Below are 12,135 nucleotides of genomic sequence, written 5' to 3' on the forward strand. Positions count from 1 at the left end.
AAAATATCTATGAACAAATTTAACCAAGGAGATGAAAGACCTATACACTGAAAACTGTAAGACACTGATGAAAGTAACTGAAGAAGACAAAAATAAATGGAAAGATATTCCATGCTTATGAATTGGAAGAATTAATACTGTTAAAATGTCCATATTACCCAAAACAATCTGCAGATTCAATGCAATCCCTACCAAATTCCAAAGGCATTTCTCACAGAAATAGAACAAACAATCCTAAAATTTGTATGGAATCACAAAAGATCCTGAATAGCCAAAGCACTCTTGAAAAAGAAGAACAAAGCTGAAAGCATCATACACTCTGATTTCAGACTATACTACAGAGCTGTAAAATCAAAACAGTATGATATTGGCATAAAAACAGACCCATAGATCAATGGCACAGAGTAAAGAGCCTAAAAATAACACACATATATGGTCCATTAATTTGTGATAAAGGAAGCAAGAACACAAAATGGGGAAAGGCTAGTCTCTTCAAAAATGGTGCTGGGAAAACTGGACATCCACACACAAAAGAATGAAACTGGACCACTATCTTACACCATACACAAAAATTAACTCAAAATGGATTAAAGTCTTGACTGTAAGATTAAAAATAAAATAAAATAGGAATAAAAATAAAAATCTGAGAAGAAAACATGGGTGGTAAGCTCCTTGACATCACTCTTGGTGAAATTTTGGGGATCTGACTCCAAAGGCAGTAGAAGCAAACCTAAACAAATAGGATTACACCAACTAGAAAGCTTCTGCACAGTGAAGGAAAACATCAACAAAATAAAAAGGAAACTTTCTGACAGGAGAAGATATTCCTAAATCATACCTGATAAAAGGTTAATATCCAAAATATATAAAGAACTCAGACAACCCAATAACCACCACAACAAAAAAAATCCAATTTAAAAATAGGCAAATAGCATCTTTGGGATCCTCTACGTATAGTATCATGTCAACTGAAAACAATGACAGCTTTACTTCTTCTTTTCCGATTTGCATTTCTTTTATTTCCTTTTCTTCTCTGATTGCTGTGGCTAAAACTTCCAAAACTATGTTGAATAAGAGTGGTGAGAGTGGGCAACCTTGTCTTGTTCCTGACCTTAGTGGAAATGCTTTCAGCTTTTCACCATTGAGGACAATGTTGGCTGTGGGTTTGTCATATATGGACTTTATTATGTTGAGGAAAGTTCCCTCTATGCCTACTTTCCACAGGGCTTTCCCAAAGATGCTACCAGAAAACTACTAGAGCTAATCAATGAATTTGGTAAAGTAGCAGGATACAAAATTAATGCACAGAAATCTCCGGCATTCCTATACACTAATGATGAAAAATCTGAAAGTGAAATCAAGAAAACACTCCCATTTACCATTGCAACGAAAAGAATAAAATATCTAGGAATAAACCTACCTAAGGAGACAAAAGACCTGTATGCAGAAAATTATAAGACACTGATGAAAGACATTAAAGATGATACAAATAGATGGAGAGATATACCATGTTCTTGGATTGAAAGAATCAACATTGTGAAATGACTCTACCACCCAAAGCAATCTACAGATTCAATGCAATCCTTATCAAACTACCACTGGCATTTTTCACAGAACCAGAACAAAAAAATTCACAATTTGTATGGAAACACAAAAGACCCCAAATAGCCAAAGCAATCTTGAGAACGACAAACGGAGCTGGAGGAATCAGGCTCCCTGACTTCATACTATACTACAAAGCTACAGTAATCAAGACAGTATGGGACTGGCACAAAAACAGAAAGATAGATCAATGGAACAGGATAGAAAGCCCAGAGATAAACCCACGCACATATGGTCACCTTATCTTTGATAAAGGAGGCAAGAATATACGGTGGAGAAAAGACAGCTTCTTCAATAAGTGATCCTGGGAAAAATGGACAGGTACATGTAGAAGTATGAGAGTAGAACACTCCCTAACACCATACACAAAAATAAGCTCAAAATGGATTAAAGATCTAAATGTAAGGTCAGAAACTATCAAACTCTTAGAGGAAAACATAGGCAGGACACTCTATGACATAAATCACAGCAAGATCCTTTTTGACCCACCTCCTAGAGAAATGGAAATAAAAACAAAAATAAACAAATGGGACCTAATGAAACTTCAAAGCTTTTGCACAGCAAAGGAAACCATGAACAAGACGAAAAGACAACCTCAGAATGGGAGAAAATATTTGCAAATGAAGCAACTGACAAAGGATTAATCTCCAAAATGTACAAGCAGCTCATGCAGCTCAATAACAAAAAAACAAACAACCCAATCCAAAAATGGGCAGAAGACCTAAATAGACATTTCTCCAAAGAAGATATACAGATTGCCAACAAACACGTGAAAGAATGCTCAACATCATTAATCATTAGAGAAATGCAAATCAAAACTACAATGAGATAGCATGTCACACCAGTCAGAATGGCCATCATCAAAAAATCTAGAAACAATAAATGCTGGAGAGGGTGTGGAGAAAAGGGAACACTCTTGAACTGTTGGGGGGAATGTAAATTGATACAGCCACTATGGAGAACAGTATGAAGGTTCCTTAAAAAACTACAAATAGAACTACCATATGACCCAGAAATCCCATTACTGGGCATATACCCTGAGAAAACCATAATTCAAAAACAGTCATGTACCAAAATGTTCATTGCAGCTCTATTTACAATAGCCAGGACATGGAAGCAACCTAAATGTCCATCATCAGATGAATGGATAAAGAAGATGTGGCACATATATACAATGGAATATTACTCAGCCATAAAAAGAAATGAAATTGAGTTATTTGTAGTGAGGTGGATGGACCTAGAGGCTGTCATACAGAATGAAGTAAGTCAGAAAGAGAAAAACAAATACCGTATGCTAACACATATATATGGAATCTAAGGGAAAAAAAAAGGGTCATGAAGAACCTAGGGGTAAGATGGGAATAAAGACACAGACCTACTAGAGAATGGACTTGAGGATATGGGGAGGGGGAAGGGTAAGCTGTGACAAAGTGAGAGAGTGGCATGGACATATATACACTACCAAACGTAAAATAGATAGCTAGTGGGAAGCAGCTGCATGGCACAGGGAGATCAGCTCAGTGCTTTGTGACCACCTAGAGGGGTGGGATAGGGAGGGTGGGGGAGGGAGGGAGACGCAAGAGGGAAGAGATATAGGAACATATGTATATATATATAACTGATTCACTTTGTTATAAAGCAGACACTAACACACCACTGTAAAGTAATTATACTCCAATAAAGATGTTAAAAATAAATAAAACAAAATAAAAATAGGCAGAGAATTTGAATAGACATTTTTCCAAAGAAGACGTACAGATAACTAAAAGGCACATGAAACAATGTTCAATATCACTAATCATTAGGGAAGTTCAAACCAAAACACAAGTGAGATATCACCTCATACCTGCAGAATGGCTATTATCAAAAGGATAAGAAATAGCAAGTGTTGGCCAGGATATGAAGAAAAGAGAACCCTCATGCACTGTTGGTGGAAATGTAAATTGGTACAGCCACTGTGGAAAACAGCATGGAGCTTCCTCAAAAAATTAAAAATAGGGCATCCCTGGTGGCACAGTGGTTGAGAGTCTGCCTGCCAATGCAGGGGACATGGGTTTGTGCCCCAGTCCAGGAAGATCCCACATGCCGCGGAGCGGCTAGGCCCATGAGCCATGGCCACTGAGCCTGCGCGTCCAGAGCCTGTGCTCTGCAACGGGAGAGGCCACAACAGTGAGAGGCCCACATACCGCAAAAAAAAAAAAAAGAAAAAATTAAAAATAGAACTACCATATAAGCCAGCAATTCCACTTCTGGGTATTTATCTGAAGAAAATGAAAACACTAATTCAAAAAGATAAAGGCACCCCTAGGTTCACTGCAGCATATTTATAATAACCAGCATATGGAAACAATTTAAGGGTCTATCAATGGTTGAATGGATAAAGGAAATGTTTTTATATATATGTTTATATATATATATATATAAAATATAAATATTTTATATTTATATGTACATAATGGAATACTACTCAGCCATAAAAAAGAATGAAATGGACATTGAGAGTATTACATTAAGTGAAATAAGGCAGATAGAGAAAGACAAATACCATATGATTTCACTTACCTGTGAGATCTAACAAACAAATGAACAAACAAAACAAAACACATAGATACAGGGAACAGATTGATGGTTGCCAGAATAGGGGGAGGTGGGCAAAAATGGGTGAAGGGGATCAAGAGGTACAAACCTCCAGTTATAAAATAAATAAGTCTTATAGTTTTCAGAGCACAGGTCTTTTGTCTCCTTAGGTGTGGTTATTCCTAGGTATTTTATTCTTTTTGATGTGATGGTAAATGGGGTTGTTTCTTGAATTTCTCTTTCTGATGTTTTGTTGTTAGTGTATAGAAATACAACAGATTTCTGTGTATTAATTTTGTAACCTGCAACTTTACCAAATTCGTTGATGAGCTCTAGTAGTTTTCTGGTAGCATCTTTAGGATTTTCTATGTATAGTAACATGTCATCTGCAAACAGTGACAGTTTAACTTCTTTTCCCATTTGGATTCCTTTTATTTCTTTTTATTCTCTGATTGCTATAGCTAGGACTTCCAAAACTATGTTGAATAAAAGTGACAAGAGTGAACATCCTTGTCTTGTTCCTGATCTTAGAGGAAATGTTTTTAGCTTTTCACCATTGAGTATGATGTTAGCTGTAGGTTTGTCATATATGGCCTTTATTATGTTGAGGTATGTTCCCTCTATGCCCACTTTCTGGACAGTTTTTATCATAAATGGGTGTTGAATTTTGTCAAAAGCTTTTTCTGCAAATATTGAGATGATCATATTACCTCACACCAGTCAGAATGGCTATCATCAAAAAATCCACAAACAGTACATGCTGGAGAGTGTGTGGAGAGAAGGGAACCGTCCTATACTGTTGGTGGGAATGTAAACTGGTGCAGCCACTATGGAGAACAGTATAGAGGTTCCTTAAAAAACTAAAAATAGAGCTACCATATGATTCTGCAATCCCACTCCTGGGCATACACCCAGAGAAAAACATGGTTTGAAAGAATACATGCACCCCAATGTTCATTGCAGCACTGTTTACAATAGCCAAGACATGGAAGCAACCTAAATGTCCATCGACAAAAGAATGGATAAAGAAGATGTGGACATATATACAATGGAATATTACTCAGCCATTAAAAAGAATGAAATAATGCCATTTGCAGTAACATGGGTGGACTTATAGATTGTCATACTGAGTGAAGTAAGTCAGATAGAGAAAGAGAAATATCATATGACTGCTTCTCTGCAAAATCTAAAAAATGATACAAATGAACTTATATACAAATCAGAAGCAGACTCACAGACTTAGAGAATGAACTTATGGTTACCAGAGGGGAAGGGTAGGAGGGAGAGATATTTAGGGAGCTTGGGATTGACATGTACACACCACTATATTTAAAATGGATAACCAACAAGGACCTACTGTATAGCAGAGGGAACTCTGCTCAATATCCTGTAACAAACTAAATGCAAAAAGAATTTGAAAAAGAATAGACACATGTATATGTATAACTGAATCACTTTGTTGTACACCTGAAACTAATACAACATTGTTAATCAACTGTACTCCAATATAAAATTAAAAGTTTCTTTAAAAAATGAGAAAAATAAATAAAATTAAAAAGTCATGGGGATATTATATACAGCATGGTGACTATAATCAGTAATATTGTATTGCAGATTTGAAAGTTGCTAATAAAGTAAATCTTGAAAGTTCTCATCACAGAAAAAAATTTTTGTAACTTTGTATGGTAACAGATGGTATAACTAGACTTATTGTGGCGGTCATTTTGCAATGTATACAAAAGTTGAATCATTATGTTGTACACCTAAAACTAGTATAATGTTGTATGTCAATTGCACTTCAATTTAAAAAGAAATCTATCACAGGAAACTGAAAAAAAAAAAACCAACAAACAAACACAAGAAGAATCTTCCTTGAGCTCCTATTATGTTGTAGGCAGTTTAAATACATGATCTCATTTAGGTACTATTATTATCTCCATTTTGTAAATGACAAAACTGATATTTAATGTGGTTAAATAGTTTACCCAAAGTCATACAGCTGACAAGCAGCAGAGCTAGGAACATGGATTCTTAGCAATCTGTTATATCGCTCCTCACCCATCCTGAAACATTGTATCAAAGTCCTTGTAAAAACATGTACAGTTCAACTGAATCTTACTGTTAGAAATGTCAAAGTAACCAGATACTCAAATTTAATGGGAGACATACATGTTGGTCAAAAATGACACCAAGCTTGGGAAGTGCTATAACTGATGTAAACATGGGCAAATGGAGGGCTCACTGCAGGTGTGGGGAGGACCATTTGGATAAGAAAACAGCATATGCAAAGACATGGAGGCACAGAAGAGTGTGCTGAAGGGTAATGCATAGGTTAGGAGCACAGCAGAGACACTTTTTAGCTATTCCAACTTTAAACCAGCATTTCTTCTTTTTTTTTTTTTTTTTTAGTTTTCTCATTTGTTCTATTTTTTATTTTCTTTTTTTTAACATCTTTATTCGAGTATAATTGCTTTACAATGTTGTATTAGTTTCTGCTGTATAACAAAGTGAATCAGCTATACATATACAGATATCCCCATATCCCCTCCCTCTTGCATCTTCCTCCCACACTCCCTACCCCACCCCTCTAGATGGTCACAAAGCACTGAGCTGATCTCCCTGTGCTATGCAGCTGCTTCGCTCTAGCTATCTGCTTTACATTTGGTAGTGTGTATATGTCACTGTTACTCCCTCACTTTGCCCCAGCTTACCCTTCCCCCTCCCCATGTCCTCAAGTCCATTCTCTATGTCTGCGTCTTTATTCCTGTCCTGCCCCTAAAACCAGCATTTATTCTTTTTATTGGAAATGTTTGTGTTTGCAGATAATTTTCTGCTATATTATCCTGTTTTGTGGAATGCTAAGGAATGAAATACCTCTTTGAACTTAAAGTTTGGTAATATCAAGCCTTGATGATCATATACCAAAAAATAGAACTTCCATGAACAAGAATCACTAACTTACCAGGTGACAAAGGCGTAAATTGCTCCAATGATGATAATGGCTATTGCATAATGCCAACAAAAGCATATGGTGAGAAACATAACGTTGTCATGATCCACTGAATCCCATGCAGGACCTCCACTGGGGGGATAAAGGACAAACCCAATCTGTAATTTAAAACAAAGAACACACATTAAAAAATACCAGCCATATTCCCAAAGATGGTACATTTCAAAATGTTTCATTTCAAGATTAATGGTAACAGATAACTCCCATTACCTGAGATGCTACAGATAAGATATCTGCTGCCTGTTTTAGTAATATAGACAGTATCTACTCGATCATATTTTTGGAAAAAATGTTAAGGATATTTACAGATCAATTTTCAAAATATGAATAGGAATCATCTCTGGGGATTGGTGGACTTCCAGATGATGTGTTAGGTTTCTAAGCTGTGCAGTTTAACTCCGTTATTTCAAAATCAGAGTTTAAAAAAAAGGTTTTAAAATAAAGCCCATGGGTAACATTATGTTCAATGATAAAGACTGAAAGCTTGTCTCCTAAGATCAGGAACAAGACAAGGGTGTCTTATTTTACAAATTCCATTCAACGTTGTACTAGAAATTCTAGCCAGAGCAATTAGCTAAGAAAAACAGACAAAGAGCATCCAGATTGCAAAGGAAGAAGTAAAACTATATTCACAAATGACATGATCTTATATATACAGAAAATTCTGAAGAATCTACAAAAAAACTATTAGAGCTAATAAATTAATTTAGCATACTTGCAGGATACAAAATCAACACATAAAACATGCAATGAACAATCAAAAAAATTAAGGTAGGAAAACAATTCCACTTACAATAGCATTGAAAAGAATGAAATACTTAGGAATAAATTTAATCAAGGAGGTTCAAGACTTATACCTTGCAAACTACAAAACATTGTTGAAAGTGATCAAAGAAGATCTAAATAACTGGAAGTATATCTCATGTTCATGAACTGGAGCAGTTAATATTGTTAAGATGGCAATAAAAAAACAGAACATGAATCTGATCAAACCTCTAGATCTAACAAGATCGGGCATGTTGAAAAGTGTTAAATGTGATGGTTAATTTCACATGTCAACTTGACTGGGTCATATGACGTACAGATACTTGGTTAAACATGATTTTGGGCTGTGTTTGTGAGGGTATTTCCAGATGAGATTAGCACTTGAATCTGTAAAAATCTAAGTAAAGCAGATCCTCCTCCACAGTGCGTGTGGGCATCATACAATCCATTGAGGGCTGAAGAGAGCAAAAAGCAGAGGGAGGGAGAATTGGCTCTGCCTCACCACTGAGCTGGAACTTTGGTCTTCTCCTGCCTCAAACTAGAACTTGCACCCTCAGCTCTCCGCTTTCAAGACTGGACCTACAGCACCAGCTTTCCTGGGTCTGTAGAATGCAGGTGGCAGATCATGGGACTTCTCAGCCTCCACAATTATGGGAACCAATTCCTCAAAAAAAGCTCTCTCTCTCTTTCCTCTCTCTATAGATATAGATATATTACAGATATAGATACAATTATATATTATATATAAAATATATATAGTATATATTTGGTTCTGTTTCTCTGGAGAACCCTGACCAATACACTGGATGATAAATTGATAAATATCACTACTTTTGTATATATTTAAGATTTACCATAATAAAAGTTTTTAAAAATTCCTTTTTCATAGGCACATTAAAAAAAAAGAGAGAGAGAGAGATGGCAATAACACCCAAAGCAATCTACAGATTCAGTATGATCCCTATCAAAATCCCAGTAGTCTTTTTTGCAGAAATAGAAAGCTGATACTAAAATTTATATGGAATTACAAGGGACCCAGAATAGTCCAAACAACCTTGAAAAAGAAAAGCAAAGTTGTAAGACTTACACTTACTGATTTCAAAACTTACTACAAAAACTACAGCAATCAAAACATTGTGGTACTAACATAATGGTAGACATACAGATCAATTAAATAGAATTGAGAGTCCAGAAATAAGCCCATACACCTGTAGTAAATTGGTTTTTGAAAAGAGTGCCAAGGCCATTCAATGGGGAAACAAAAGTCTCTTCAACAAATGGTACTGGGGAAACTGGATATACACATGCAAAAAAAAAGAATTTGGACTCCTACATTACACCACATTCAAAAATTAATGCAAAATGGATCAAAAACCTAAACATGAGAACTAAAATCCTAACTCTTAGAAGAAAACTAAGGAAAAACCTTCATGACCTGGGATTTAGTGCTGATTTTGTATACATGACACCAAAAACACATCAAAATTAAAAGCTTTGGTGGGGCTTCCCTGGTGGCACAGTGGTTAAGAATCCGCCTGCCAATGCAGGGGACACGGGTTCGAGCCCTGGTCCAGTAAGATCGCACATGCCACGAAGGAACTAAGCCCGTGTGCCATAACTACTGAGCCTGCGCTGTAGAGCCTGCATGCGACAACTACTGAGCCCGTATGGCATAACTACTGAAGCCCCTGTGCCTAGAGCCCGTGCTCCACAACAAGAGAAGCCACCGCAATGAGAAGTCCACACACCACAACGAAGAGTAGCCCCTGCTCACCGCAACTACAGAAAGCCCGTGCGCAGCAACGAAGACCTGACACAGCCAAAAATAAAGAAAGAAAGAAAAACAAAGCTCAGAGGTTTCCGGGAAGATGGCGGAAGAGTAAGGCGTGGAGATCACCTTTCTCCCCACAGATACTCCAGAAATACATCTACACGTGGAACAACTCCTACAGAACACCCACTGAACGCTGGCAGAAGACCTCAGACCTCCCAAAAGACAAGAAATCCCCCACGTACCTGGGTAGGGCAAAAGAAAAAAGAAGAAACAGAGACATAAGAATAGGGACGGGACCTGCACCAGAGGGAGGGAGCTGTGAAGGAGTAACGGTTTCCACACACTAGGAAGCCCCTTCGCGGGCGGAGACAGCGGGTGGCGGAGGGGGAAAGCTTCAGAGCCACGGAGGAGAGCACAGCAACAGGGGTGCGGGGGGCAAAGCGGGGAGATTCCCGCACAGAGGATCAGGGCCGAACGGCACTCACCAGCCCGAGAGGCTTGTCTGCTCACCCGCCAGGGCGGGCGGGGCTGGGAGCTGAGGCCTGGGCTTCGGTTGGAGCGCTGGGAAAGGACTGAGGTTGGCAGTGGGAACACAGACTGAAGGGGGTTAGTGCGCCACGGCTGGTCGGGAGGGAGTCTGGGGAAAAGTCTGGAGCTGCCGAAGAGGCAAGAGACTTTTTCTTCCCTCTTTGTTTCCTGGTGCGCAAGGAGAGGGGATTAAGAACCCTGCTTAACGGAGCTCCAGAGACGGGCGCAAGCCGCGGCTAAAAGCACGGACCCCAGAGAAGCTAAGGCTGCTGCTGCTGCCGCCACCAAGAAGCCTGTGTGCGAGCACAGGTCACTATCCACACACCCCCTTCCGGGGAGCCTGTGCAGCCCACCACTGCCAGGGCCCCAGGATCCAGGGACAACTTCCCCAGGATAACCCACGGCGTGACTCAGGCTGGTGCAACGTCATGCTGGCCTCTACCGCCGCAGGCTTGCCCCACATTCCGTGCCCCTCGATCCCCCCCCCCCCCGACCCCGGCCTGAGTGAGCCACAGTCCCGGAAGCAGCGGCTCCTTTAACCCCGTCCTGTCTGAGCAAAAAACAGACGCCATCCAGCTACGTACACGCAGAGGCGAGGCCAAATCCAAAGCTGAGGGCCTGGGAGCAGTGAGAACACAGAAGAGAAAGGGAAATCTCTCCCAGCGGCCTCAGAAGCAGCGGATTAAATCTCCACAATCAACTTGATGTACCCTGCATCTGTGGAATACCTGAATAGACAACGAATCATCCCAAATTGAGGAGGGGACTTTGAGAGCAAGATTTATTATTTTTTCCCCTTTTCCTCTTTTTGTGAGTGTGTATGTGTATGCTTCTGTGTGAGATTTTGTCTGTATAGCTTTGCTTCCACCATTTGTCCTAGGGTTCTATCAGTCCGTTTTTGTTTTTTAATCTTTTTTTCTTAATAATTATCTTTTTATTTTAATAACGTTATTATATTTTAACATACTATATTTTATTTTACTTTACCTTCTTTCTTTCTTTTTTTCCTTCCTTCCCTTCCTCCCTCCCTCCCTCCCTCCCTCATTTTTCTTTCTTTCTTTCTACTTCTACTAATTCTTTCTTTCTAATTTTTCTCCATTTTATTCTGAGCTGTGTGGATGAAAGGCTCTTGGTGCTACAGCCAGGACTCAGTGCTGTGCCTCTGAGGTGGGAGAGCCAACTTCAGGACACTGGTCCACAGGAGACCTCCCAGCTGCACATAATATCAAACGGTGAAAATCTCCCAGAGATCTCCATCTCAACACCAGCACCCAGCTTCACTCAACTACCAGCAAGCTACAATGCTGAACACCCTATGCCAAACAACTAGCAAGACAGGAAAACAACCCCACCCATTAGCAGAGAGGCTGCCTAAAATCATAATAAGTCCACAGACACCCCAAAACACACCACCAGGCGTGAACCTGCCCATCAGAAAGACAAGATCCAGCCTCACCCACCAGAACACAGGCACTAGTCCCCTCCACCAGGAAGCCTACACAACCAACTGAACCACCTTAGCCACTGGGGACAGACAGCAAAAACAATGGGAACTATGAAACTGCAGCCTGCAAAATGGAGATCCCAGACACAGTAAGTTAAGCAAGAGAGAAGACAGAAAAACACACAGCAGATTAAGGAGCAAGATAAAAACCCACCAGACCTAACAAATGAAGAGGAAATAGGCAGTCTACCTGAAAAAGAATTAAGAATAATGATAGTAAAGATGATCCAAAATCTTGGAAATAGAATAGACAAAATGCAAGAAACATTTAACAAGGACCTAGAAGAACTAAAGATGAAACAAACAATGATGAACAACACAATAAATGAAATTAAAAATACTCTAGATGGGATCAATAGCAGAATAACTGAGACA

The 12,135-nt window shown here is 39.0% G+C and overlaps 1 protein-coding gene across 6 annotated transcripts in view; it reads right to left on the bottom strand.

Moving 5' to 3' along the window:
• Positions 1 to 12,135, bottom strand: part of TMEM45A (transmembrane protein 45A) — a 119,999-nt gene that overhangs the window by 25,198 nt on the left and 82,666 nt on the right. For all 6 annotated transcript variants that reach the window (XR_010943759.1, XM_067739096.1, XM_067739097.1 and 3 more), the window contains one exon: positions 7,142 to 7,287. Coding sequence is in view for 5 of the 6 variants with exons in the window: in XM_067739096.1 (XP_067595197.1) it covers positions 7,142 to 7,287 (146 nt within the window). In the remaining variant the exon portion in view is untranslated. The remainder of the gene's footprint in view (positions 1 to 7,141; positions 7,288 to 12,135) is intronic.

This window comes from Pseudorca crassidens, chromosome 5 (genome assembly GCF_039906515.1).
Source record: "Pseudorca crassidens isolate mPseCra1 chromosome 5, mPseCra1.hap1, whole genome shotgun sequence".
Taxonomy (NCBI): Eukaryota; Metazoa; Chordata; class Mammalia; order Artiodactyla; family Delphinidae; genus Pseudorca; species Pseudorca crassidens.